This window comes from Archocentrus centrarchus, chromosome 20 (genome assembly GCF_007364275.1).
Source record: "Archocentrus centrarchus isolate MPI-CPG fArcCen1 chromosome 20, fArcCen1, whole genome shotgun sequence".
NCBI classification, from domain to species: Eukaryota; Metazoa; Chordata; class Actinopteri; order Cichliformes; family Cichlidae; genus Archocentrus; species Archocentrus centrarchus.
The window spans coordinates 13,659,079-13,685,378 of NC_044365.1; the positions used below are offsets into that span (position 1 = coordinate 13,659,079).

Consider the following 26,300-nt stretch of genomic DNA (forward strand, 5'->3'; position numbering starts at 1 on the left):
GAGATGACATGACTTTGGCCTCCAACAGCACTGTGATGAATCCTGGAGTCTCTTTTGACCAGGATATGTCTTTAAACACCCATTAAACAAATATGTAGGACTGCTTTCTTTCAGCTGCACAATATCATCCTGTCTGTGAGTGATGCTGAAAAGTTAGTTCATGGATTTATTTATTATTGTAATTATTGTTATTATTGTATCAGGTTGTCCTTCAGCTGATCCAAAATGCTGCAGCTAGAGTACTGACAGGGACTAGAAAGAGAGAGCAGATTTCTCCCATATTGGCTTCTCTTCATTGGCTCCCTGTTAAATCCAGAATTGAAATTAATATCCCTCTCCTCACAGACAAGGTCTTAAATAGTCAGGCCCCATCTTATCTTAAAGACCTCATTGCACTGTATCATCCCAATAGAGCACTTCACTCTCAGACTCCTGGCTTACTTGTGGCTCCTACGGTTTTTCAGAGTAGAATGGGAGGCAGAGCCTTCAGCCATCAGGCCCCTCTTCTGAGGAATCAGTTCCCAGTTTGGATTCAGGAGACAAACACCCTCTCTGTTTTTAAGATTAGGCTTAAAATTTTCTTTTTTGATCAAGCTTATAGTTAGGGCTGGATCAGGTGACCCTGAACCATCCCTTAGTTACGCTGTAATAGGCTCAAGCAGCTGTGGCCTTCCCACAGAGCATTTCTTCTCCACTCACCTCTTTTCTGGTTTACATTGTTTTGTCGGTGATTTAGTTGTATTAAGTACATTTCTTCTCAACCTTTTTGAGTTACCTGTCTGCTGCTCCAGTCCCACCTGGTTTGAGTAAAAGGGGAGGCCAAAGGTGGAACTGGTTGAAATGCAGAAGCCAACAAAATGGACTGAACCATCTGCTGCTATCCTCTCTGTAGTTTCCCCATTTGCATTTGCATTAAAAATCATTTCCTCAGCTAGCATGTAGTTTCAGTTCATTTATTTGGTTAGGTCAGTTTGTTGAGTTTATGTCTTGTTTTGTTAAGCAGTATTCTTTGAGTAGCACTTGTGTTCACTTGGCCCCTTTGATGGGCCCGCTTATTTCTTAAAATAGCATATTTTCATGGTTCTGTATTTTTGTTTTTGGATACAATAAAACATTTTTCTTTTTTTAAATGTGCACCTGTGCCCGTATGTGCTTTGACTGCTTGTTCCCTTACAATAATTTCTTTCTTTTTTAAAGCCTTTCTCAAATGGAAAAAAAAGAACATGTTTGGCTCACTGCCTTATTACTTATTCCCATCCTGTATGAGCCTCACTGTGCAAAAAGATGTTTGTGCAAAGTTTGATATAAGGTTTATTTGTCACATGCAGTTATACACACTACAACGCACAGAAAATATGGAAGAGCTCTTAGATTTGTCTGATAAAGGGAGACTTTTTACACAGTTGTGATGTGGAAACGTGAAACCTCCGGTGCATGTGCACTGACAATGTACTTGTCCATGAAATTAATCTCACCTGCAGAGGCTAAAGTTTAGAAATGAAAAACATACTTGCTTCTTTTTCCTCTTTTTTGTTCTTTGGCTATATCTGAATGCTTTATTTAAATTTTGCTGTGGAAAAATTATATCAAACACAAATGATTACAGTAGCGTAATATTTTATATTTCATATTAAGTTTCAGTTTTTGATTCAGATATACGCACAACTGGACTCCTTGGCTTCAAAAACATTAGCCACTGTAAAATACTTTTTACGAGCATGAATGGGGTTAAATTTAGCTTTAATGTGTCTCATTTAAAAAGCACAGACCAAAATCTGTGGAGGAAAACATGACAAGTATTATAACAGGTATAACTTATTGCATCAACTGGATGTTGCTGCCACCTTGTGGATGGAAGATGGTTTTACATTGGTTGTTTAAAATTCTTAAACGAGCAAAGTTTGACCTGAAACCTGGTTTCCAGTTATTAAACCGAAGCACCAAAGAATACAATTTGTATTCTGTTCTTATTTCATTTTGGACACTCATTTTTATTCAATTTGTTGCTATTCATCCTCCAATTTATATTTCCTAGACTCAGAGCATGACTAAACAGGATATTACATCAGTGTCATCTCACATTAAGCGACCGATCCTGAACAGTACCACAGCCCATCATTTGGATTTAAGACTTGGAATACCTGATATTTAGGAATGTTGCAGCAGTCCGTCTGTCTCTCCGTGTTTCATGATGGAGCCGGAGGGATGAAGGGAGCAGGCTCAGTGGAAACTGTTGCTCAATGTACCTTACTTAAACTAAATTTATACTCCTCATAAAATGTTCCCAAAATATTTTTGCCAAAGTTTTCTCATCTCAAATCCAATAAAGCATTAAAGAGTAAAAAAATATATATATATACACATGTTGTTGTTACATCATCATAATGTTTTTTTTATTCATGACAGCACAGTCTCTATTAAAGTCATTTGTGTATATAGTGGTTTGTAAATTCAACACATAATCTGGTAAAAGCAGTCCCAGGGACTGGCTGACTAAAAATAGTTCCTTTCCACTTTCACTTCTCTATTAGCGCTCCTCATCAGTGCACCTTCTCAGCCAGTCAAGTGTTAGACTCATAACAGCTGTTCTTTCTTCTCGAACTTCACCTGCCACATTTACAATACAACTGCTGCACCTCTCACATTCGTTGAGATAAAATAAAAGTCTCTCATGGCTCAAACTCACTCCCGCTGCTGTGTTTCTAACCTCGCCTTTCACTATCCCAGCTCTCTGCTTAACCCAGCTGCTGCTTTAGCAATATAGCCGGCTGCTGCATTACAAAGACCAAAAAATATATTTCGCCTTTAAGGTGGCAGTGGGTTTTAAAAGGTATCCACAGTATTATAAAAAAGCAACAAGACAGAGAATCTCACCTGCACAGGTGCATCTCCTTTCTACCTCAACTACCTGCCAGACTCAAAAGCTTCGGCCACACACAGAAAGTTTTATCTATTTCTAAAGAGGATTACTTTTGCTCATAATTTCTTTAGCATTTAAAACATAAGTTCTACTTTCAATAAAGCCTTTGTTCAATAAAAGAAATAAACAATTTCTCTTTCATTACCTTTAACATTCATTGCCCCTGATATTAACGCCTGTGTAATGCACTTTACTGACGTCACCGTACCGTGAACATCACATACTGCCTCACCTTATTTGCCAAACATCATGTGCTTGTTAAAAGCAGCAGGGCACTGAACCCAGCCAGCCCTGTTACATCTCCCCTGCTTTATAATCCATAAGAGGAAAAAATGAAGGCAGTTTGGTCCAGGAGGGTCCAACGCAGGCAGTTTATCAGGACCTGATTGGCCTTTTTGCTGCAGGGTCCCCTTGCACTAAGACGTCTGGTGGTCAAGAAGTCGTCCACCTAGAAGACTCCATGTCGCTCGCATCTTTCTCGGATGTCAGCAGCATTTTACTCTTACTCTAAGTACCTTTGGTGTGCTTCCTCATGTGCATCAGGTCCGTGGGGGTTACCTTTTGCTGGCGGAACGAACCTGGTGTCTCATCCAGCTTGTTGGAGCTAAAGAATGAAAGTGGGAAGAAAGATAAACAGATGTTTTCTTTATGAGCTCTTCCATCAAGCTTACAAGCACAGTTTTACTACTTACAGCGTGATTGTCCTGGTTGCCTGGGGTTACTAGCACTGCTACCAAAAGAAGACTGGAAGTTATGGATGGTCTCTTGAAGGATCTGCCTCTCTCGGCCCTGATGGCAGACAACAGCAACCTCAATCAGACAGAAATACTGCACGTGCAGACAGAGAGAGCACAGAAACACACTGCTGGAAGCAACTCTGAAATGCATAACCGTGTAGAACCAAACGTACCTTTCCAGCATTGAGCTCTGATATGGCAGCCAAGATCTGCTGTCTGGGTCCGTCTGTTTTAATGCCCAGCTCCTTCAGGTCTCCGTCTGTTAAAGTCAGGAATGCTTCCATATCCACCTAAGGGGAAAAGAAAAGAAAAACAAAGAATAACATGTTATGAAATGTACTTAAACAAAAATTAAAAGTCTTTTCCGGCACTACAATTTAGTGATGCATTTATGGGCATTAAGGTTGAAAGCGCATGGTTAAAAACCCAAGACAGAATTTATGAAGTACCTCTTGTTCCTCAAATATAGGCTGGTATTTCTCAAGGGACAGTTTCTTCAAAATACTAGACAGCTCATCTGAAAAAGGAAAAAAGTACAATATTTTCAAAGAGAAACTGATAACACTCAGTTATCACTTATTAATACATCAAAGCACACAGCATATGCACAATGATGATTTGGGCTTCTACTGAATAAAATGTGCTGTCACCTTCATCTGTGATGGTTCCACTGCTGGAACCTCCGCTGCTCTTAGAGCGTGGATGAGATGATGCTGAGGACAGAGAGTCTCCTGGTATGGGGGGAATCTTGGGTGTTGGGGAAGGAGAAGGTGTTAGGGTGGGCGATGTGCTCTTGGAAGTAGAGGAATTTCCTGACTGAGGTCTCTTTTTCAACTCCATCTTCTACAAAGAAGGACAATCGTGGGTGGACAGTAGCACTGGATGAATGGCATGAACAGAAGCACTTGTTCAATTCTGAATATTTTACACAATTATGAAAGTCATGAGGGAAAATATGTTCAAGAAGACATTAAGAGTTACTGTCAAAGAAAACCTGTTAAAGAAAGTTGCAGCTCAGAGAGCAATTAGAGAGAGAAAACAAAGCTGAGACCTTTCTGGAATGGATGTCGGAGGCAACGAGGCTGGGATGGGAGTGAATGTCAGGAAGGCTGATATCAGGCAGGGGCAGACCAGGTGCTGAAACCGGTGGTGGGGCTTGACTCGGGGTCTGGCTGTGCTGTTTCTCTGGGGCTTGAGCCTTTACTTCTATAAGGCCAGCTGCTCTTTTACGTTGGGCTGCTATCTGGGAGAGAACGCTGTCTGCACTGCCCCCTGGTGTAAGGAAAAGACAAAGTGTGTTGTATTTTGTAGCTCTTGTGTAATGCATTCACTAATGTTTAATGATTGCTATTTTTCTTGCAGCATGTTTTGTTTTTATGTGTTTATTTGTGAACCTGAACGGTTGTGGGAGTCCCTGTTGAGCCCCGCGACTCCATTTGAGCCTCCAGACGAGTGAGGGGAGTGATAGTGACCAGAGTTCGAAGGAGAGGATGAGGATGGCCCCTTGGGGATGCTGGGAAATTTAATGGACCTGCTGACCACACGACTGATGGATGTCTGAATGAGAAGATTGTGATGAAGAGCAGCATAAGGATAAATTTCACCTTCTCCAATCTGAGCTAAAACCTTCTCTCCTTAACACCCAAAAGCACTCACAATATCAGAGTTTCCACTGCTGTTAAGCTTCCTCTGTGGTGGCATGGGCAAGCGTGGCGCTTCGCTCTTCCCCTCCCTGAGGAGGCGTGAGCGGTCCGAGTTCCACGGCTCGAAGTTGGAGGGTGGCAAGAAAGGAGGAATCACTGCTTTCAGCTTGTCGTTTGGCAGCCGAGTCAAGGGGGCACCACTTCTCAACTAAAGGAGACCGACACATAACAGTCAAGCAACACAACTAAAACTATACTAACCATATTCCATGAAAGTGCTCCTACCATTGTGGTTATTAGAAAGTCATCCTTCTCTGAGGACGCTCTGCAGTGACCTGCTGAATGGAGAATACATCACATTTCTACATTGCCTTGCTCACATGCTGTATTATAACATAAAGCTGGATACATGCTCAGCTACATTTACCCTAAACATCTGATGTCATGGACATGTGATGTCATGAACGTATTCATAATTTTAAGGAAACTATGACTCACCAGCATCTTTGGTCTTGACTGCCCAGGTGGTGCTCGTGTCACTCCCTGCTAGAGCAGGTGTAGGTGCCACCGCCCCACCATTAGACACAGCAGTGGACTTCCTATTGGCCTTCATTGTGGCATCCAAACTTTCAGCATCATCTGGAAATGGAGCCAGGCGATTGGACGAAAGGCCGTGCCTCAGGGTGTGAGTCAACTTAAGCCGACGAAAGCGATTCGACATCCTACTCCACCAGGACTGGAAGAGGGCGGATTCAAAGATGCAAAGAGCATCACGATAAAGATTATTATTATATCCCTGATTATTTTGCAAACTGCGTTTTGGTGGTTCAGACGACTTTACCTTAAGGCCTCCTTTGTCATCAGGTGGCACCGGGACGTTGTTGAGGGACTGTCGACTCTTGGAGCGCGTCATTAAAGTTCTGCCGCGGTGTTTTGACTTATCTTTGTCTACTTGCATACACACAGATGCTAACAGGCGTACCAGCTCAGTGTCTGACAAAAATCCACAGAAGACAAAAAAAAAAATGAAGATTAAAAAAAAAAAAAAAAAAAAAGAAAGCATGGAAAGTCAGATAAGCTACATTTAGGCGCTGCTGTCCAATTGTGATGTTATAAAAAGTTATCAATGTCAAAAGTTAACTTCCTGTATCCTCATCTTAAGTAGACTGTTAAACAGAACGATTACCTGGATCATTGAGCAGCATAACCAAATCAAAGGCTGTGTATCCATTCTTAGCTCGGAGGTTGACATCGGCCCCTTGACTCAACAGGTACTTGACGATGTCTTTATTGCTGGGGAGAAAAAAAAGGATAGTGTAGGAAAAGATACATGCTCTATGTACAACTCTGGAGGTCAAATGTCTTCATAGCAAATATAGTATCAAGATTTTAATCACTCTCTAATAGAAACCTGCTAAAATTAACATTTATTTATGGAGCACAAGAATAGCAAAACAAGATGACAACAACAGTGCAGACAAACTTAATATCAATACATTTACCAAAATCATTTAAATTAAGAAACCAACAAACAAACTCTGGTAGAAATAAACCAGCAGCTTCTCCTTACCCGTGGTAGGTGGCCTGCATTAAAGCGGTCCACCCATGGACACCGTCTTGTTTATCTATGTCGGCATTCTTCTCCACCATCAGCTGAACCACCTCTAACTGGCCGCTCACCGCTGCCATCATGAGAGGCGTCGCTCCCTCCTGATTGGACAAATTCACCTGAGCAGGATCCTCCTCTAGGATCTCTTTGACCAGCTGTGAATTTCCTGAATCGCAAGAAAACACATTTATGGATACATAAATGCACAAACGTGTAGAAAAACCAGTTCGTTTCACTTCCGAAAAGTTTATCGATCCGATTTAGCTCACCTAATTTGAGAGCGCTGAACACATCTGGCCTTCTTCTCTCATCATCTGGGAAGAAATGAGCAAGACTGAGAAAAGAGCTCTGGAAAAACAGCCCCGCTTGGCCTGACTCCACGTAGCTCAGCAAAATCAGTCAGTGTGTGCGTGTGGGGTTAAGTACACAAATGCTAAATACTACAGAGCTCAACACTCACACAAGTTATAAATTATGTCGGTGACTGCAGAGAAAGAAAGAAAAGTAGAGAAGTGAAAGATGCATTCACTAGCAAAGACAACAGCCCCAAATGTGATTTAACAGTGTTTACTGATAATGAAGGACACAGGTAGATGAGAAGCAACGAGCTAGGCCAGAGGCTGTGGTTTGGGTAAGCCCCCACTGAAGGCTGGCAGCAGCTCCTGGGCCTGACAGATCCCCCAAGTTCCCATGAGAGAGGATGAGGAACAGAAACAAGAGTAAACATTTGTGTAGGGCAGGGGGGCATTTGTAGAGGTAATACAGCAGAGGGAAATGTCTGAGGTGTGGTCCCACTCCTGAACTTCAGATAAATTACAGGCAATAAAAAACCTCATGTGTTAACCAGAGCATACTGTACACCATTAGAAATAAAAACCGGCATAAATGAAAAGAAATGCCTGACTTGCTTTTTCAGATACTTCCTTGTGTGCATGCTGCAATTAAAAGCTTTTAAAAGTACACTGTGTGTGACTGCGCTGGTAAGCTGAGCTAAAAACCTGAACTACCTGTGAGAAAGGCTATTATACATCAAAGAGGCTGAGCTCCACCAATCCCTCCCAGGTCAGTGTTAACTGCAGTGCATTCATTACCTGCAGCAGTGAGTTGCCCTGTTAACATAGTACTACCAAGATGAAACTCAAAAGCTTTCAAAAAAATACCACACATGCTCAGAAACCACAAAAAAGTCAAATATTTACTTTATTTTGTCTCTTTGAAACCATTTTTCTCACTATTACCGTTACATTACAGTGGTATTCTTTCTTGTTCAAAAACATTTTATAGTATATTGTGAAGTATGTTAACACAGTACGCACTGTGGACACAACTGTTTCCTTCATTTGCTCTGTATGGGAGCCATAAATGAATTTCAGATTACGGTGAAGTTATACAGATATTATCTGTGTGATTTGTGTATATTTGTTTCGGCTGATTTACTTTGTGGTTGGTCACATGGTTTGGGGCAGTGTTACTGACTGTTAACATTAGGCACCTGTTCACTCTGAGACAGGCAGGGGGAGAGGGGGTGGATGGGTTTGTTAACTGACACCTTTTGGTGTTCACTGAATTTTATTATTATTTTCTGCACTTGGCAATAACTGAGCACTTTTTTTCTTTTTCACTAATAAGGATTTAAAGGTATTTTTTTTTTATCTCAGCAAGTCATTATTTCAATTGAACTCAATTTTATTTGTATAGTGCCAAATCACAACAACAGTCATCTCAAGGCACTTTATATTGTAAGGTAAAGACCTTACAATAATACAGAGAAAGCCCCAACAATCAGACGACCCCCTGTGAGCAAGCACTTGGCAACAGCAGGAAGAAAAAAAAAAAACTCTCTTAACAGGAAGAACCCTCAAACAGGACCAGGTCCAGCTGCGACTGATTGGGGGTGACAGGAGGGAGACAGGAAAAGAAACACCGTGGAAGAGAGCCAGATTTTGTTCTTTTTGGAGAACATGTCACACAGTGCAGGCCGAGTCTCAGCCTCTCAACAGGTTTTAGTTTGTTTCTGAATTTTTGCAATTGGAAGACATGTATAAGATGCTACTGGTGCTACTGTATGCCATCATCATGCCAAGAAAGCAAAGTCTGAATCAGTAATCAAAGGAAGGCCGTACCTGTCTGTGGTCTGACAGTAGTGATTGAGTCCAAATAGGCCTTGATGTCTCTCTGTTTCAGCTGCATGGCCAGTTCAAAGGCCGTCTTGGAGAGAACGTTGATTCGGTCTGGGTCAGCTCCACGTTCCACCAGCTGCTGAGCCGCAGCCACCTTTACAACACACACCTTTAATCACCAGCTCATTCAGAAAAAACAACCCAGGTCATTCTGTTAAATTCAAATATTATGAGATACCATCCATTTACTTTTCAAAACACTGCATTTTAAACATTAAACAAAAAACATTCCCAAATGCCACTAATGTACCCACAATGTGCTACCTATATATTGTGTTTTTAATCCAATCTATCCAACCATCCATCCTCTAAACCCCACCTTCCCACTCAGAGTGGACAGCATCAGTGGCCCCCAGCCAGTGGTCTTCTGGGAAAAGTTTACATCAGAGCCCCACTCTAGCAGCAGGCGTACAGTGGCCTCGTGACCATGCTGAGACGCCACCATCAGCGCTGTGATGTCCATGAATTCTCTGCCACCTCCTCCTCCTCCCAGACAGCCTTCACCAGGTCCAAAACCAGCTCCACTGTAAAAAAAAAAAAAGGAAAAGAAAAAAAGACATGGCCACATAACTTATAAACAGTGATGGACTCGTCATGGAAAGGTTTAGACTTTATATCCTTTTTAACCAGATGTGCAGCCATTTGAACTGTTAGATGTTCTCTAAATAAATTGATTTGAAAAAGAAAAAAACCTGCAGCTGTTGTTGTTGTTGCCATTAGAGACCACCTCTGCAGCAACAGCCAGGTGATCGAAGTCATCTACATAGGCCCCACTCTCCAGAAGCAGCTTGACTACATGAGCGTGCCCCCCACGAGCTGCCATAGTCAGGACACTTGCTCCAAGCCTGTTGCGTCCATTGATCTCTGCCCCGTTCTCCAAGAGAATGTGAGCAACAGTCAAGTGGCCAAACCTGGGAGCAGAAATAAGACACAGAGAAAGGACAGAGCAGACCTTTGCATGTAGAAGTTGCTCCAGGTGAATTAGCATGATCTTTAAAACTTGAATCAGCTATCGGAGGGTCAAAAAGGCATGCCGCTGCACTTAAGCAAGGGCTATAGTTGAAATTTATGAATATGCTCAAAATTACAAAAAGAAAACAAATTAAAGTGTATTGCAATTTGTTACAAAGCACTCTAATGGTGGGTAAGGACTCTTTGATTTTGGTTTCTTTTGAACCTTTAGTGAACATTAATGTAACCTTTGTGGACAGCACGAAACTCAGAAACCCGATCTCAAATGGCTCCACGACGCTTGGCAAATGTTCCAGCAAGACTAACACAACATAACCCAAATATAACAGTTTAACACTAAAAGGAACTTATTATCTGCATCCTCACAGCTTCATCATGAGCGCCAGAGGATTTCTGCCCTCTAACATAAATCACTTTATGTCTTTATTTTAAACACATTTTTAACAGTGTCGTGCGACCCTCTTGTCATATGAGCTCCAGCAAGCAGTCCCACCTAGCAGCCTGCATCAGCGGGGTCCAGCCGTAGTTGTTGCGGCTGTCCACTGAGGCCCCCTTTCTGAGCAAGAACCGGACCAGGTTCTCGTGGCCGCTGGCGGAGGCGAATTGCAGGGCCGTGTTTCCCTCTTCGTCCGTGCAGTCCACCGGGACCAGAGCCAACATGTCCGCGGTGTCACACTCCGAACCCGCTTCTGACCGCAGCCTGCTCTGCCGTCCGGACTCTTTCGGGGCTCCGGGCTCCAGGATGCCACGGGCCGTTTCGTAGTCCCCCTCATCGCAGGCACGTAAAAGTAGCAGCGAATTGGCGGGGACGCCGAAATTCATGTCTTTATTCCCTGTGTTATTCCGTCTCCAATCAACTCAAGTTTGTTTCATCGAGGGTAACGGGGAAAACTTCTCCTCTGTCACTCAGCGGCGGCCTGCGTTTGGAAATCATGACGCACAGTAAAAAGAAGTTCAGGTTTCAAGTTAACGGCTAACCCACTTCCTTTCAAACAATACACCAAGGATCTCCTCTTCAGTCTCTACATTTAGTCATATGTGCTACATAAAACAACTTTCTGGCAAACAGCCGGCGCTGCCCGGTTCCGTTACTCGTTCAGGAATCTGACTACCGTCATGTTTCCGGCAACACAGCGTACAGCTTCCGCTTTCGTCTTTCAAAACAAAAGCCTACTTTTTTACACAAAGTGGAATGTGTCATTTGTTTCAACGACGCCATTAAGCGACACATCCTGCAATTTGAAAATGTAATTATCAAAAGGGTTGTCTTCCTCAGAAAAGTGTAGTATATATAAGCATATTATTCACTCACCTATCACTTTCTCTGAATGTCATTGCAACAATGACTGTATTATTCTGGAAGGTTTCTGACCGGAAGTGTTCTCGGGTTTTTATGTCTACCTTTGGTGTTGCTGTCTGATGTACATACTTTGAGGTTATTTAATATTTATGAATGTATAGAGGTTAACAGAGTGTTAAAAACACTGCATTTTTTGCTTTATTTTTTTTAAGGTTGTCACAATTGTTATTGTTTATGACCTGGCGATGCGCAGCTGATCAGATCCGCGAAAAGGTGTTTCCACTGCCCTCCAGTGGCACGTGTGGGGAAATACAACAACTGTAACACCTTTGTGACATTGTCAAGTTATACAAATCACTATTACTGGAATAATAATATAGGTAACACTTATAATAAAACAAAACTGATCCAAACACATTGTGATCCCTTCAGTTTTTAAAAAATATAAAAAATATAACAATCAAATAAAGATGTAAGCAAAACAACTAACAAATACAGTATCCAATGTCTTCTAGTATGTAGTAGTCGAAATACTATTGCTTTCTTCAGTGAACACCAAAAATACACACACTATATTGCCAAAAGTATTTGCTTGTCTCCTGCACACGCATATGAACTTGAGTGGCATCCCATTCTAGGGTTAAATATGATGTCAGCCCACCCTTTGCAGCTATAACAGCTTCAACTCTTCTGGGAAGGCTTTCCACAGTGTGTTTATGGGAATTTTTGATCATTCTTCCAGAAGAGCATTTGTAAGTTCAGACACTGATGTTGGATGAGAAGGCCTGGCTCACAGCCATGGAAACCCATTCCATGAAGCTCTGTACACACTGTTCTTGAACTCATCTAAAGGCTGAAGGCCACACGCAGTTTGGAGGTCTGTAGCGACTGTCCCTGCAGACAGTTGGTGACCTCTGTGCACTATGTGCCTCAGCTTAAGCTGAGCCCACTCTGTGATTTTACGTGGCGTACAGCTTCGTGGCTGAGTTGCTGTCGTTCCCAATTGCTTCCACTTTGTTATAATACCATTGACCAGTTGACTGTAGAATATTTAGTAGCGAGGAAATTTCACGACTGGACTTGTTGCACAGGTGGCATCCTATCACGGTACCACGCTGGAATTCATTGAGCTCCTGAGAGCGACCCATTCTTTTACACATGTTTGTAGAAGCAGTCTGCATGCCTAGGTGCTTGACTTTATACTCCTGTGGCCACGGAAGTGATTGGAACACCTGAATTCAGTGATTTTGGTGGGTGAGTGTGACCGCTGTTGTTCCGAAGAGTGCACTTCAGCGCCGCCCACTGCCCTCCAGACGAACTACAACATAATACTAAAGCGTGTCCACTAGACGTCGCTGTTGATCATAGAGCAGCTTGAAACACCAACGAGGAAGCAAGGGGTCCCGGATGAGCGGTACAAAGGGAGGAAACGCGCCTGCGCTCGCTCTTTTCTCCCTCAGCTAACCACGTTAGTTGTTCCCTTTCCTGGCTCACCGCTGTTCGCTTGAATTTCTTCCGAATAAGTCGGTCAGGAATATTCGCAATGGTACGTGCTGTTTGAATATGTCAGCGAGTAACTAGTATGTAGCTGGTTTTTGCTAATGTTTTGGTAATTTGTGGAGTAATTTGCTCTCAGAGTTGTACGGAGTGTCGCGGCTAATGGCGCTGTAGTCGAAGTATTTCCAAGCGGACTGTAAATGTACAGTCCGCTTGGAAATAATAGAAGCAAGTTATGACAGAGCCTCTCTCCTGTCTGTTTAAAGTACAGTTCACACGTCTCACTGTGACAGGAGACTCGTTTAGCTAAAGTCCAAGCTTTCTCTTGACTCACGTGTTTTGGGGATATTACAGTTAAATAAAGAAACTGATTTATGGCCAGTTGTTACTGACTGTAAATCAGTTATATCACACCTGTAATTATCCTTTGTATTTCACTTGTGTTACTTTTGGGTGCTTATGCCCAGGCCTCCAGGTTATTGTGCTATAACCTGAACTAGTATTTGCAGCACGTACTCTGGAGATCTTGCCAAATTTGTGTTTTAGGAGTTGTCAGTTTGACTGTAAGTCATGCCGTGTAATCCTCTGAGCTGCAGTATCAGATGTTTTGAGTAACTGCTGTTTCTTCCTCACATACAGGCTTTTAAAGATACCGGTAAGGCACCTGTTGAGACAGAGGTTGCAATCCACCGCATCCGCATCACCCTCACCAGCCGTAACGTCAAATCTCTGGAGAAGGGTAATTAAGCTCAAATAATTTCATGCTGTGAGTTAAATGATGACCTGAGCTATGAGGACAAAAATCAGACTGATGAACCCTGATTTATGTATACGCTATTCTGAGCCATGGCTTGAAAAGTGTTGTCTGGGAAGTGATGGTAGCCTGTGTTTTCAAAAGTGTTTTATTTCTGATCTGCAGTCTGCGCAGACCTGATCCGTGGGGCTAAGGAGAAGAACCTGAAGGTGAAGGGACCGGTCCGCATGCCAACTAAGGTACTGAATTTAATGCATTGGAATTAATATTGGTTTGCTAGATAGGCTATCCTAGGTGCTTTATAAGTTAAAACTAAAATCGGTTTCTCTGCCTCCCTCCAGACTCTGCGTATCACCACCAGAAAGACTCCCTGTGGTGAAGGGTCTAAAACCTGGGATCGCTTCCAGATGAGGATTCACAAGCGTCTGATTGATCTGCACAGCCCTTCTGAAATCGTCAAGCAGATCACCTCCATCAGCATCGAACCAGGTGTCGAGGTCGAAGTTACCATCGCAGATGCATAAATGATTTTTCAATAAAGAAACTAACAAGGAAAATGTGACGTGGTGTTATTTGGGCTTCTGTTGGTGATGTTTGAAAGAGAAATCCCTTTTAGTCTCACCATGGGGAAATTCAGTTTGGATTAGATCTAGATAGTGAATTTCCCAAATCTGCCTACAGGTACAAAAAATGCAGTTTGAACCTGAAAGGGCAATTATGCAAGCTCACTAAGTGGCTCTAGTTTCAAAAGCAATATTTATAAATTTACTTTGACACAATCCGTTTTAATGAAATGCTTTTATGTATTGCAAAATATATTAGTGTTTATGCATTTATTTCATAGCATACCTGTCTCTTGGGGTCATTTCCACAACACTGCAAAATGTGATTTCTAGGTTTTTTTTTTTGTTTGTTTTTTTTTTTTTTTTTTTTAAAGGGTTTGTGTACTGGGTGACCACAGCAATAATCGCATTACATTGGAGCACATGGCTGGAGGATAGAGGGCCATGACGAGAACCGGAAATGATTCCAGTGACATAAATGCTTTTGAATTGGCTTATATCACTGAAAAACATTGTATGAGATGAGAAATACTTGGGGAAATTTTGTTTCAACAGTTGAGAAGATGAGATAATACATTATCTGGCAGCTGATTCTCTGACAGACATTATGAAAGATTTCCTGTATCTGTCCTTGTGTCAGCAGAGCTGAATCAGACTGATGAGATGCCCCACTACCTGTTCAATGAAAAATTAAACATTAAACAATGTAGGAAACTTCCAGCTGCATAAAATCTCATTATAGTTCAAACCTGCAGCAGAGCCTGCATGCTGTGGCTTCTTAAAGCAGCAGGGGGCAGTATTTCTTAGTAATTCTTCAGTCAGGCTCAGGATAGGCTCCGTGTGCGACCGTGTCCTCACTGTTACAAAACTCGTATTTCTCATTCCTCTGTAACAGTTAAGTTGTTTTTCTCTTTTTTTGTTGCCACTGATTCCATGGTAACACACACATTTGGTGTTTGTGTGAAACAGTCTAACTTGTATTAGGCTGACTGATGAGCAAAAAAAAAAAAAGACTGGTCTAGTTCTACAGATAATGCTTGTGAAACTGGCTGCAGATCTAAAACCAAATGAACGGTGAGAGGTTTTGGACTGATGTCTTAGCGCTCCCATCGCCAAAATCAAACCCCTAATAAAGTATATTTTGGAAGAATCAGTGCCAAGGCAGATAGAAGCTGTTCTTGTGACCCAGCAACTTAATTACTTTATGTGCCACCTATTTGTACTGTGACACAGTCATCAAATAAGAATCTGATACACAGGGACCTCCATACCTGTGCATCAGATTGGCCATACCTGTTGATTTGCTTGAGTTCACGTCTGCTTCCAATTAGAAGTGATTAGAACCTTTCCCTGACTCTCAGTGGAGGAAAACCAGCAGATCTACTGGCTCTTGTTAAGGTGCAGTAAGTTATTTCAAGGTTAAGGTAGTCAAAATCTGTTAAATCAGTATATCTTGTGCATCAGTTGAACAAATAAAACAAAAATTTTATCATTATTATTTTAGCTGATTTACCTCAAGATGAGTGCAGTTGCTGAAATGACTGAGGAAGACAGTGTTTGTATGCAGTCTGTTGACATGGACTTGACTTGTGATGTTCCCTCTGGCAACACTTCATTCCAGCAGGTAATATTTGCTTGTTTTTAATATATTTGTTTTAATTAAATAATATTAATATCAGTTCTTACTTGGGGTGTCTGCCACAGAAAGGTTAGGGGGGAATGTGTTTGTTGGCTTTAAGCTTTCTGGAAATTCGTGTCATAAGGTTTAAACGCCGTGTAGCGTTTGGCTTTATTTTCTATTAATACAAAATGTTTAAAATAAGAAAAAAGCCCTAAATCTTTCCTTCTGTAAAAAAGGCTGACATTAAATTTTCTTGGGCTAATTCTGACCAATCACAACAGCCATCTTCAGACTGACCAATACCTTTACTCTGAGCCATGAACAAACTTTAACTTTATTTGCGACCTGTACTGGTGTGGATGGCTACGAATGAGTATTAGAGCTACATTAAAAGAAAAAAATTAAATTGTGCATTTTGAGAATAAGTCAAACATCCACGCCACGTGTGCTGTACCCTCACCAGTGTCTTCTAGATGAGTTAGTGAAACGATACTTCAGAATCGGTTATAGTAACAAGGAAATTATTTCTCTTTTAGTACATAAACACGATGTAGTGATAAGTATGAGGACGTTAAAGAGATGGTGCGGAAAGCTGGAAAAAAAACACAGAAAATCGATGGTTGCACCTTTGTGCAGCATAGAGGGGATATGCTGAATCACAAGACTCAATAAGATAGCTGATTGAGTTGTTTCACTAACTCATCTACCCAAGGCATTTTGTAGCGGGTATAGCAGCCGTGGCAGGTGTTGAACTAAATGGCAACTTTAATCTCAAAATAGTATTTTGACTTTATTCTCAAAATTTTGACTTTATTCTCAAAATGCACAATTTAAAAACATTTTTCTTAAAGTGGCTGTAAAACTCCTTTGTAGATGTCAATTCTTGTAACATGGCTGTAATGTTTTACTCAGTCTGATGCTTTGGACCTTCAACCTTTCTTGTCCTGTTTGAGATATTTACACCAGAATAAAAAAGAAAAAAAATGTAAAAAAAAAAAAAAAAATTGTCAAAAGAATTTTTAAGACATTGCGTCCCGTCCCCAGTTTCTGCTCTGATTTGTCTTTTTTCTGCTGTCAGACTGAGACGCCTGGTGTAGCCGAACCGCAGACGATGCGGGTTTATCTCAGAGTGAGGCCTTTCTCTAAAGAGGAACTCTCTGACGATGAGGATCAGGTACTCAAACATTTAATGATCTGTCTCATACCAGGGTTACCAATGAAGAATTAAAATATCACTGTGTAATACTCCTTTCTTATTTCTGCATGTGTTCTCGCTCACCTGCCCATAATTTACATACATTCACAAAATATCCACCAAGATAAGGGACTGGATGAAAACTTTGTATTTAAACAGAAAGAGAGCTCCATATCCCTGCTTGGATTAGATGATCTTGTAGCCTAATATTTAAGAGCTTTCATTCAAAATAAAACCAATGTAAAGAGCATCTGAGCTGAGACATAAATGCAGCTTTTCCACCAGCATAGCAGCACTGATGCTACTTCTGACCTGGTGCCTGGTTAAGAGCTGGATTAGATTTTCAGACTAGATTTCCAAAGGTTTGCTTTGCTGTCAACTGTTTCTTTTCATTTAAGCTACTCTTCCTCGCCCTCTTCCTCAGGGTTGTGTTGTGATTGAGAGCAGCCAGACGGTGATGCTGAATGCACCCAAAGGTTCTGCCACCATGAAGAGCAGTGAGAAAGGAATTGGCATGTCGCTCCGCAAATTTTCCTTCTCACAGGTCAGCAATGTTTGAAATGACCTTTTTGCCCTTTTTATGCCAAGTATGTGCAATAATTATCTTTCTGCTTGCTTTTAGATTTTCGGACCAGAGACGACACAGGCTGAGCTGTTTGAGAACACGGTCAAAAGCCAAATGAGTGACTTTCTGGATGGGAAAAATGCATTAATATTCAGCTATGGTGTAACCAATGCTGGGAAAACCTTCACAATCCAAGGTACAGACAGAAGCACAATATTTCTGTGAGGTCCAAGTCATGCAGAGTTCTTCTATTAATGTTTTGAAATGGCGCAGGAACACCAAAAGAGCCGGGAATACTGCCTCGAGTGCTGGAAATCACCTTTCAATACACTGAAGGACGTCAGTATCAGGGAATGGACCTGAAACCCTACCTCAGGAATGATGTGCAGTCTCTGGATTTTGACCAAGTAAAGCAGGAACGAAGCAATAAAGCTGCCATATTTGCTTCAGTTAAAGAAGTAAGGACTCGGTTCTTGTACAAGTATTCCTGAAAAGAGGAAATAACTGGAATGAATCACATGTTGCATGCAAATGTGTTTTCTCTGGTCCAGGAGTGTGAGCCTCTCAAAGTCAGTATTTCTCTAGAGTCGTCTTCAGCCGCCTGTCTTTCATCCTCTTCTTTATCCTCCAATCAGACAGGTATCGTTCACAAGAATAGTGATAAATGCTGTAGATTCTTTTTTTTTTTTTTTTTAATTATTTTTCCTTCTGTGCTCCTGCTTTAGTGTTAATCAGCAGCCCAGCAGAAGCAAATGACAGCCAGTTTGCCTTATGGGTGGCCTTCTTTGAAATCTACAATGAGTGTGTGTACGATCTACTCCAGCCATCCGTGTGCTCCAAATCCAAGAAACGTGCATCTCTCCGTGTATGTGATGACGGTGCAGGAAATGCTTATGTTAAAGGTGTGGAAGCAAACTTACCCCATTTTTTTTTTTTTTTTAATGTCATAAATGTCAGCATTAACGAATTAAAGAATTTGTTTTAATTTCAGACCTCAGGTGGATTAACATCCAGAACCTGGGTGAAGCCTCCAAGCTGCTAAAGTTTGGGAATAAAAACAGAAGTGCTGCAGCCACAAAGATGAACCAGTCATCTAGCCGAAGGTAAACTGACTTAATCTTTTCCCTTAGTTGGTGTTAAATAATGTTCAACGCTTATACAGGCTTTCCTTACAGCCACAGCATATTTACCATGAAGTTACTGAAGATCAGTGAAGGGACAGTTGAAAGGATCTCTGAGTAAGTATCTCATTAATATTCACTTTTTTGTTTAAAAATTGTGTACTGTTTAAAAAAAAAAAAAAAAAAAAGGATTTTATAACATTGCAAAAGTCACTGCAGCCACTAACATTTAAATAAATCTAAATCAACATTTTATCTAAATATGTGGGCACCATGGAAAATTCCCAACATACACGGATCACTCAAACTTTATTTGTAATGGCACATTTCTTGTGGGTTAGTGCAGTTTGGAGTGTTTCATAGATGACTGCGAGGTTGCTTGCAATCTGGAGAGTAAAGTTTCCCAAATTAACTATCAGTAGTTATTATTTTTTGTCAAGTGACTTATTGCATAACACCATCTTTTTAATGTGATTTTAAAAAATTTGAAATAATTTTGAGTATGTATTTGTATAAAAATGTATCGGTGTTAATGTGCTGGAAAATCTTGAAAATGGACCTTGGAAGTGCTTGAATTTGATTCTGGAAAAGGTGTATGAGCCCTGTAAATGAGTTTGACTAAGGGAATGATATGAGGGTCTTCAACAGGAGTTACTGGGTGAAAGTCCGATTCATAGCTGAAAATAGGACACTGACGCGTCCACTGGGTGTTAGCATGATTCATAAAAGTTGCTCTTTGTCTCAGGTTCTCTCTCTGTGACCTGGCTGGCTCAGAAAGATGCAACAAAACAAAGACATTTGGAGAGAGGCTGAAGGAGGCGGGTAACATTAACAATTCCCTCCTCATTTTGGGAAAGTGCATCACTGCACTCCGTAACAATCAGACCGACAGGTACAGTGAGATCATTACTAGTTAACGCAAAATGCTAAAACTTAAAAACTGTATTTCAAGTAATGTGATTTTTGTTTTTGTAAAAATTAACCTTAATGATGTTCTGCTTTTTTTTTTTTTTTTTTGGTGTGTGTGTGTGTGTGCTTTCATGCTGTTGTCCATAAGAATGAAGAGCAGCAACATCCCTTTCCGAGAAAGCAAGCTCACCAAGCTGTTCCAGGCTTTCTTCTGTGGCAAAGGAAGCGCATCCATGATCGTCAACATCAACCAGTGTGCTTCTACCTATGACGAGACTCTCCATGTTATGAAATTCTCAGCTGTTGCCAAACAAGTTAGCCTGAGTACAAAATGGCACAATGGTCATTATAAAGAACCTCGGTGAGCTGGAGCACTAACCCCACCTGTGCTTTCTGCAGGTGGTGCAGGTGATCCCAGACAAGGCTCTCGAATCTCTGGCTCCTTGTCTGGTGGGCCGTGATGGGAAGCCTCTGGTGAGGAATGGGGTGATTGACAGTGAGGCCCTGGAGAGCTATCTGTCTGAAGATGAGCTGCTTGATGAAGAAGAGGAGGCTGACATGTCTTTGCTGCCACAGAGTGTAAAAATAGTCTCTCATGTCACATTATGATTTAGCTGAAAGCATGCACTGTACCTAACAGCAGCTGGAAAGAGCTAGTAGCATGCCTGTTTTCTAACACCCGTCTTCATTTATTTCAAACTTTTTAGGAGCTTTTGAATATCGTTGAAAATCTAAGAACAAAACTACTGGCTGAGCGAAGAAGAAACCTGGTACAGGAACTGGAAATTCGCAAAGAAATGGGAGATGCCATGTTACAGCAGCTCATGGAAAGTGAAGAACTCCGCAAGTATGTGTTTTAGTTTTGCAAAAGTAGAGCAGTGATCTTTGATAAATGCATTCGCTGTCAGTGTTGATTTCATATGAAGTTGATTTGTAAAGAGATCCTTTTCACTGTAAAGTCGTCAGATTGAAGAGCTGAAGGAGAGCTACCAGGAGAAACTGGAAAACACGTTTGAGATGTACAAAGATGCTATGAAAGAACATGCTTATCAGAGCGCTATGACCAATCTGGAGAATGACTACGTCCCGCTCGACGAGTTCAGTGCTGAGCAGGAGAAAGTTGAGGTGTGTTTTGATTGGCTGTATCACAGATCTTAAATTTTACCCAGAATTTTGCTAAATGAGCTTCTGTACTGATGCAAAGGGATGAATAATGGATCAAATATTAACCTACAGATTGGCCGTGCTGATAATTTACGTATCCAAATATTTTAATCATTAATACATCAGTGTTGGCTCTTGTGGCTGTGCAGGCCCTCAGACGTAAGGTGGCAGAGTTGGAGGCCTTGACTTCCAGCACCAGTGGAGGAGTTCCTGCTGCTCCAAGAGTGGATCAGTCGAGCCAGACTGAACCATCTAAAGAGGCAGAAGAAGCAGGTTGGCATACGGTTGCGTTTTCATGGATGTGCAGTCATTTCCATTTAGGCAGAAATTTCCAAAGGTTGCCTCTGCTTCATTTGAAATCAGCTGTGCTGGTGTACAATCAAGACTTGATTGGAGGGCAAACTTTGAGCTTTAATCTTGAGATTAAAAATTTCCAAAAGTGATCTGGCCTAGAAAGTACACACATTCAAGGATTTTTGAGAAATGGAGCATCAGAGTTTTAGGGGTTGCTGTCATTTATTGTTCATGCTTCAAGTATAATGTTTTGGCTTTATTTCACCACGAGCTCAGCATTTATTAAAATGGCAACAAACTCAAATCCACACAGGAGATGATCGATACCGACACCTTTACAAAGAAAAATGTGCCATAGAGAGGATGTGTGAGGACAAACAGGTACCAAAGACAAAACTTTCCAGTTACACACTGACTCTGGTTGGTTATCTAATTATGTCAGTGCTAATGTTTGCTCTTCAGGTAATTTTGTCCCTGGAGAAAAGGCTGATGGAGCTTAATGAAACACTAGAGAAGATCAGAGATGGCTTTCTGGAGAAATTAGCTGATCTAGAGGCTCTGCAGAAGACATCTGCTGATCTGGTGAGGTGATGATGCACAACATGGAGATGCAAGTTTTTCAAATGAGACTTCTAACATCTTTAGATCTGCGAGGATGAATGTTGCTGTATGTGTTTTTTGAAATGTTTGCATGTGTTTTTTCTCCCCTTTTTTGCACCCCCCCCCCCCCCCCCCCCAAAAAAAAAAAACAAAAACAAAAAACAAAGACAAAATCCATGGAAGAGATCAGATGCCAAAATGTAGAAAAGGACAAGGAGATTGCCTCACTCAAGGCAGAAGTGGTCAAGCTCTCCCAGAAGTCCCCTGTGCAGCCCAAGACCAAGCGCGGTTTGCTCGCCAACATTAGGGAGGCAGTCACGTCACCACGGAAGGGTACGTCCACCCGAACACTGAGGAAAACAGTCAAGACTGTACACAATTGAAAAGTCCAGCATTTGGGGAAGATCTCATTTGCTTTTTAAGAACTTCTCATGGGCTTGAAGAAAAAAATGCCCCAAAACTAATTTTTGTGTGCGTCTTGTTATATTTTTACTTCAATTTTTTTTTTTTTTTTTCAATTAAAATAAAAATTTTTAGACTTTCACGCATATAAGCTTTTGTGCATATATCCATGTGTTAAGCACTGACAGTATGATCTCCTTCACTTTTTGGATTGTTCTTTAATTCCAAGCTCCACTGCTGTGATGTGTATAGTTTGCCTCCCCCCCCTGCTGCCGCCTTACATGAAAACCTTCTTGAGCATACATCTACTGGTATGGAAATATAACATGCTTCATCCAAGCATGCATTCAGTACATGGACCTGTTCATTAAGGGCATCCATTTTCTAGAGCCTGAGGGGAAAGTAACCCACAAAGAAGCTTGACAGGACAAGGCAACCATCTACAACTTTCAATACCCTTAAGTGCATCACTGTTTACTTTCTAATCTGCTTATTAGTTTATCTTTACATACAATTAAGATCTTTCATTCTCACCCAGTATAACACATTTCCAGCATGGTAATAAAATCTTATGTAGCATTTTGACCTTTGCGGATGAGTGAAGGAGGTGTAGTGAGTGTGGTGTGCTTGAAGTAACAGCACAGCCTCCTCCTCAGTTAGTGAAGGGGCCATTGTGGTAGGCAGCCAGCTGCTCTCCTTTCTCTCTGGTATCGTTGACGGTTAATGAGATTAGCTGCCTGTCTAAGCCTGCGTCAGTGCAAAGGGGTCAATCACAGGATTAGCACCTTGCTTAAGAGTTACATCAGTTTATCATTTTTATTTTCTTCATTACTTTGACTTTCCCCACTACAACCTCCATAGCATGTTTAGCACCTGCAATTGCAATATAGTTGCTGCGGGGGAATATTGTAGCACATCATGCTGCCTTGGGACTGAGTCCGTCTCGACCATCAGCCACTGAATGAAGAATCTTCCGGGGGACGAAGAGGAGCAGTGGGAGCCAGAGAAGTGAAGGGTAGCCGGGCCAAAATCTTGCCTGCTGTGGCAGAGTCCTAGACTCTGGACAAGTCATCCTCATGCCACTTGTAAATAACAAAGTGGGTAATGACTGCACAGCTGGCGCAGACAAGAATTTGGCTGATGGAAGGGCACTGGTGGATTCTGTGATAAAGGTAAGCTGCTCCAAGTTTTCTGTTCAGGTTATAAAGACAGCACTGGCCTGACTCGGTTGTGCACTGTATTTGCACCGGTCGAATTGATTTGTGAGACTGAATGTGAGAAGATAAGTTTATGCACTTGTATGCAGCAGCAACAATCCACAGAATTTTATGCAAATATTTGGGATTTACAGAAATGTAAAAAGAGTTGAGCAATGCATGAGAATATAAAGTGCATATAAAGTTGACTATTTGGGTTCAGCATTCATATCATCTTCACCACATTAAGATTTTACAGACTGAACATGCACGCACAAAAAAATGTAATGCCCTTTATTCCCTTCCCCTGTGGCTAAAAGTGCACTCTCTCTCTCTGAAAAGAATTTCTTGGTCCACTGAATCTGCGTGACTCTCCTGTGTTTAGATAATGCCATGGACATGTCTAACATTTCCCCCCAGTTAACAGCAACTGTTTACTTGTTTTAACTACAATTTAAAGTAATATTTTTGTCCGTTTGATAAATGATTTTTACACAATGAATAAATTTGGCAGCCGCAGTTTACACCAAATTTTCTTAGTACCAAGAGCTTGAACATTGCTCGCAAAAATTAGTCTTTTGAAATACAATCACAAATGAAGCACAAATGACTAGATGCTATTAAGACTATTAATATACCCAATTTTAAAACACAGTAAAGGATACTGCAATTATATAGCACATCTGTGGTTTTATTGTTGCTGGTGCACACCAGGAAAATGGGCCACTTGTACTTGGAGTACACAAGGTTGCTTTGGCTTATCTAGAAATAGATCAATAATAATGAGATTATTTCTATTTTTTTAATGAATGAAACCACCTGCTAATCCCCCGGGGTAGATGTATAGGCCATTGTTAAATCATTCTTGCTGAATGATTTAGATCAGAAAACCAAAGGTGTGCTCTCTTCAGCAGTTCCCAGTTATTGTTTCAAGCAGATGACTAATGTTCAGCTCATTCAGCTTTTTCTCAAACCTGTTTCTAAGTTTTCAATCAGTTTTGCTATGCTGATTATACATGCATTCATTGATGAAGTGTTTAGCAGAGAATAGCTGTTCAGAAGGTTAATGATGTGCAATACCTAATTAAGATTAGTGGTCTAAATACAGCAGGTGATGTGGACAGCAAGGGCATGTCCATACCTATGCAAAAACAGTCCACTGCTCTTGGAAACTTGGAGTTAGCCCACCTTGGAGGACAATCTTCTGTACATTTGTTTTTTTTTTTTTTTTTTTTTTGTGTGTGTGTAACTGTGTCCCTAAGCTCTGCATATTAATGAGCAATATCAAATCTTTATTACAGGTGGTAGCATGTTACCGGCATTTGGCCTCATGTGCCGGTGGCTGCACAGACAGCTTGCAGCTGAGGGACGAGTTGAGACAGACACGAGAAAAGGCCCTAACGTTGGCTGAGGCCATCTGTCGTCATCTAACCTCACATCTCCGGGACAAGACCCTGCCTGAGGACCAGCGCAAGGAGATGGAGCTCCTCTGGGTGGCCTTCACCTCCAGTCTAGAGCTTCTCCATGTTGACATGTGCAAGGTTTTCAACATAGGTGACACCTTCTCCCTGACTAACACTGCTTCATTGGTGCAAACTGGCCTACAAGGTAAATGAATGCCTTTCACATATTACTACTGTATGCAAAACGACTATTATCCATCCATCTATTCCATTAGTGACAGGAATCCGTAAAGTGTGTGGACCAGTACTTGAGTTGGTCCTCACAATGATCTACAATTAAATCTCACCAGCTTTTAGATGCCTGTACAGATAATTATGGACCCCAGATGATGAATCCTGATTTCAATAATTGCCTGATTTATTTATCCCCCTGTAGTGCCACTGAGTTACATTAAAAAATTTGCACAAATATTCACATTTCTCCTCATGATGAAGTGTAAATAATATGCCACAGTTTACAAATCTGAGTTGTAAAGCCAAAAGTGACTGGATAGCTAAACTTAAAATTTCTGGTAATGCAGGAGGAGGCAGTGAAGTAGCAGCTCGTGCACTCAGTTTGGCAGACCTGAACCAGGAGCCTCCAACCCTTCCCGCTGGCCTCGAGAGCCAGGAGCAGAGAGCCATGGAGCAGGAAATCAGCCAAATTGACCACATGATTGATGACATGGAGAAGAAAGTGAACGTGTTGCGCTGGATGGTGGAGCCCCGGGGGCCACAGTACGCGGACCCGCTGAGCAGCACTGAGAGCGCCTCCCTAGCTCTGGTCAGTGTTGATGAGGAGCAGCCTGGACACGAGCCTCTATTCCAGCGCAGTTTCATCTTTGTGCTCTTATTGCTACTTGCTGTTGTTTTGGTGGCAGCCACTTTGTCTGTCTGTCTTGTCCTTTTTTCATGAACAAAACCTTAATATAATTTTTTTTTTTTCCTGTGCAACCTCAGAAAGGCTCACTATTACTGTAACAATGGCAAGCTTTGCAGGTGTAGTAGTGTTCTCTTAACTATGCTCTTTACAAAAAAAAAAGGTACCTTTTTATAATTGCGACTAATTTATTAGTATATAAGATATGGTTCTACACATGCTGAAATCTGGATGCAAGCCTGTTTGCCATTTCTTGCAGTGAATCCAAAGCTGCCATATACTTGTTCAATAACACAAAGTACCTGACTGCCTGTTATGATAGATTTATTTTAATTGTACAATTGTAAAAAGATGGCACCAACATTGTTCTGTACTTTTTCCTGACTAGCTTGTGATCCACTAAAGCAGCCAGAAAGGCACTTTGTTCCTTATTGCAAAAAGACATATGTGCAAATGCTTGTTAGTTAATACGATCATTTATTTTATATATAATCTGTGCTGTAGAGAACTGATTAGTACAATTATACAATATAAAAGTATCAACTTTGATATGAAACTTTTTTTTTTTTTTTTAAACCTCAAAGCACTAAATGACTGCATATGGAGCAACAAATGGACAGAATTAATATAGTTTTGAAGTCAAAAATCTATTTTCAGTTTTAAACGTGCAAACATGATTACAGTTTGATCGTCTTTAAGGGTACCTTACAATTGTGGGTCAAACTATACTAATTTG

At 41.3% G+C, this 26,300-nt stretch overlaps 4 protein-coding genes and 1 non-coding gene across 10 annotated transcripts; 4 read left to right on the forward strand and 1 right to left on the reverse strand.

Moving 5' to 3' along the window:
* Positions 1–1,372: 1,372 nt before the first annotated feature.
* On the reverse strand, positions 1,373–11,169 carry anks6 (ankyrin repeat and sterile alpha motif domain containing 6). Of its 3 annotated transcripts, none has more exons than XM_030756650.1 (18): positions 10,555–11,169; positions 9,782–10,000; positions 9,409–9,613; positions 9,033–9,183; positions 7,179–7,223; positions 6,871–7,075; positions 6,487–6,593; positions 6,142–6,293; positions 5,799–6,036; positions 5,586–5,638; positions 5,314–5,508; positions 5,052–5,214; positions 4,709–4,929; positions 4,308–4,500; positions 4,107–4,174; positions 3,831–3,947; positions 3,613–3,709; positions 1,373–3,524 (listed from the first exon to the last, which is right to left on the reverse strand). In XM_030756650.1, the coding sequence occupies exons 1-18, from the start codon at positions 10,881–10,883 to the stop codon at positions 3,475–3,477; spliced, it is 2,808 nt and encodes a 935-aa protein (XP_030612510.1). In that variant the 5' UTR covers positions 10,884–11,169; the 3' UTR covers positions 1,373–3,474. The 3 variants fall into 3 exon arrangements, with proteins under 3 accessions (XP_030612510.1, XP_030612511.1, XP_030612512.1); XM_030756651.1 differs by having other exon boundaries at positions 5,586–5,635; positions 10,555–10,883; XM_030756652.1 differs by lacking the exons at positions 1,373–3,524; positions 3,613–3,709; positions 3,831–3,947; positions 4,107–4,174 and having other exon boundaries at positions 4,360–4,535.
* Positions 11,170–12,750: 1,581 nt separating this feature from the next.
* rps20 (ribosomal protein S20) lies at positions 12,751–14,169 on the forward strand. The gene is made up of 4 exons (XM_030756785.1): positions 12,751–12,907; positions 13,498–13,597; positions 13,778–13,851; positions 13,954–14,169. The coding sequence occupies exons 1-4, from the start codon at positions 12,905–12,907 to the stop codon at positions 14,134–14,136; spliced, it is 360 nt and encodes a 119-aa protein (XP_030612645.1). The 5' UTR covers positions 12,751–12,904; the 3' UTR covers positions 14,137–14,169.
* On the forward strand, positions 13,643–13,708 carry LOC115800002 (small nucleolar RNA U54). Its single transcript, XR_004021634.1, has one exon. It is a non-coding gene; the product is annotated as a small nucleolar RNA U54 (small nucleolar RNA).
* Positions 14,170–14,867: 698 nt separating the features above from the next.
* LOC115799580 (kinesin-like protein KIF20A) lies at positions 14,868–22,101 on the forward strand. 4 transcript variants are annotated; one of them, XM_030756803.1, is made up of 19 exons: positions 14,868–15,573; positions 15,680–15,799; positions 16,875–16,970; positions 17,416–17,535; positions 17,614–17,752; positions 17,830–18,014; positions 18,108–18,195; positions 18,282–18,458; positions 18,548–18,659; positions 18,732–18,794; positions 19,423–19,569; positions 19,735–19,900; positions 19,986–20,165; positions 20,294–20,433; positions 20,546–20,711; positions 20,900–21,023; positions 21,358–21,425; positions 21,507–21,626; positions 21,812–22,027. In XM_030756803.1, the coding sequence occupies exons 2-19, from the start codon at positions 15,695–15,697 to the stop codon at positions 22,025–22,027; spliced, it is 2,412 nt and encodes an 803-aa protein (XP_030612663.1). In that variant the 5' UTR covers positions 14,868–15,573; positions 15,680–15,694. The 4 variants fall into 4 exon arrangements, 3 of the variants coding, with proteins under 3 accessions (XP_030612663.1, XP_030612665.1, XP_030612664.1); XM_030756805.1 differs by having other exon boundaries at positions 14,872–15,573; positions 21,807–21,986; XR_004021599.1 differs by having other exon boundaries at positions 14,874–15,573; positions 21,487–21,626; positions 21,812–21,839.
* A 553-nt stretch (positions 22,102–22,654) lies between these two features.
* Positions 22,655–26,120, forward strand: rgs9bp (regulator of G protein signaling 9 binding protein). Its single transcript, XM_030756611.1, has 3 exons — positions 22,655–23,218; positions 24,544–24,850; positions 25,227–26,120. Exons 1-3 carry the CDS (start codon positions 23,123–23,125, stop codon positions 25,598–25,600), a joined length of 777 nt encoding a protein of 258 aa, XP_030612471.1. The 5' UTR covers positions 22,655–23,122; the 3' UTR covers positions 25,601–26,120.
* Positions 26,121–26,300: the final 180 nt, after the last annotated feature.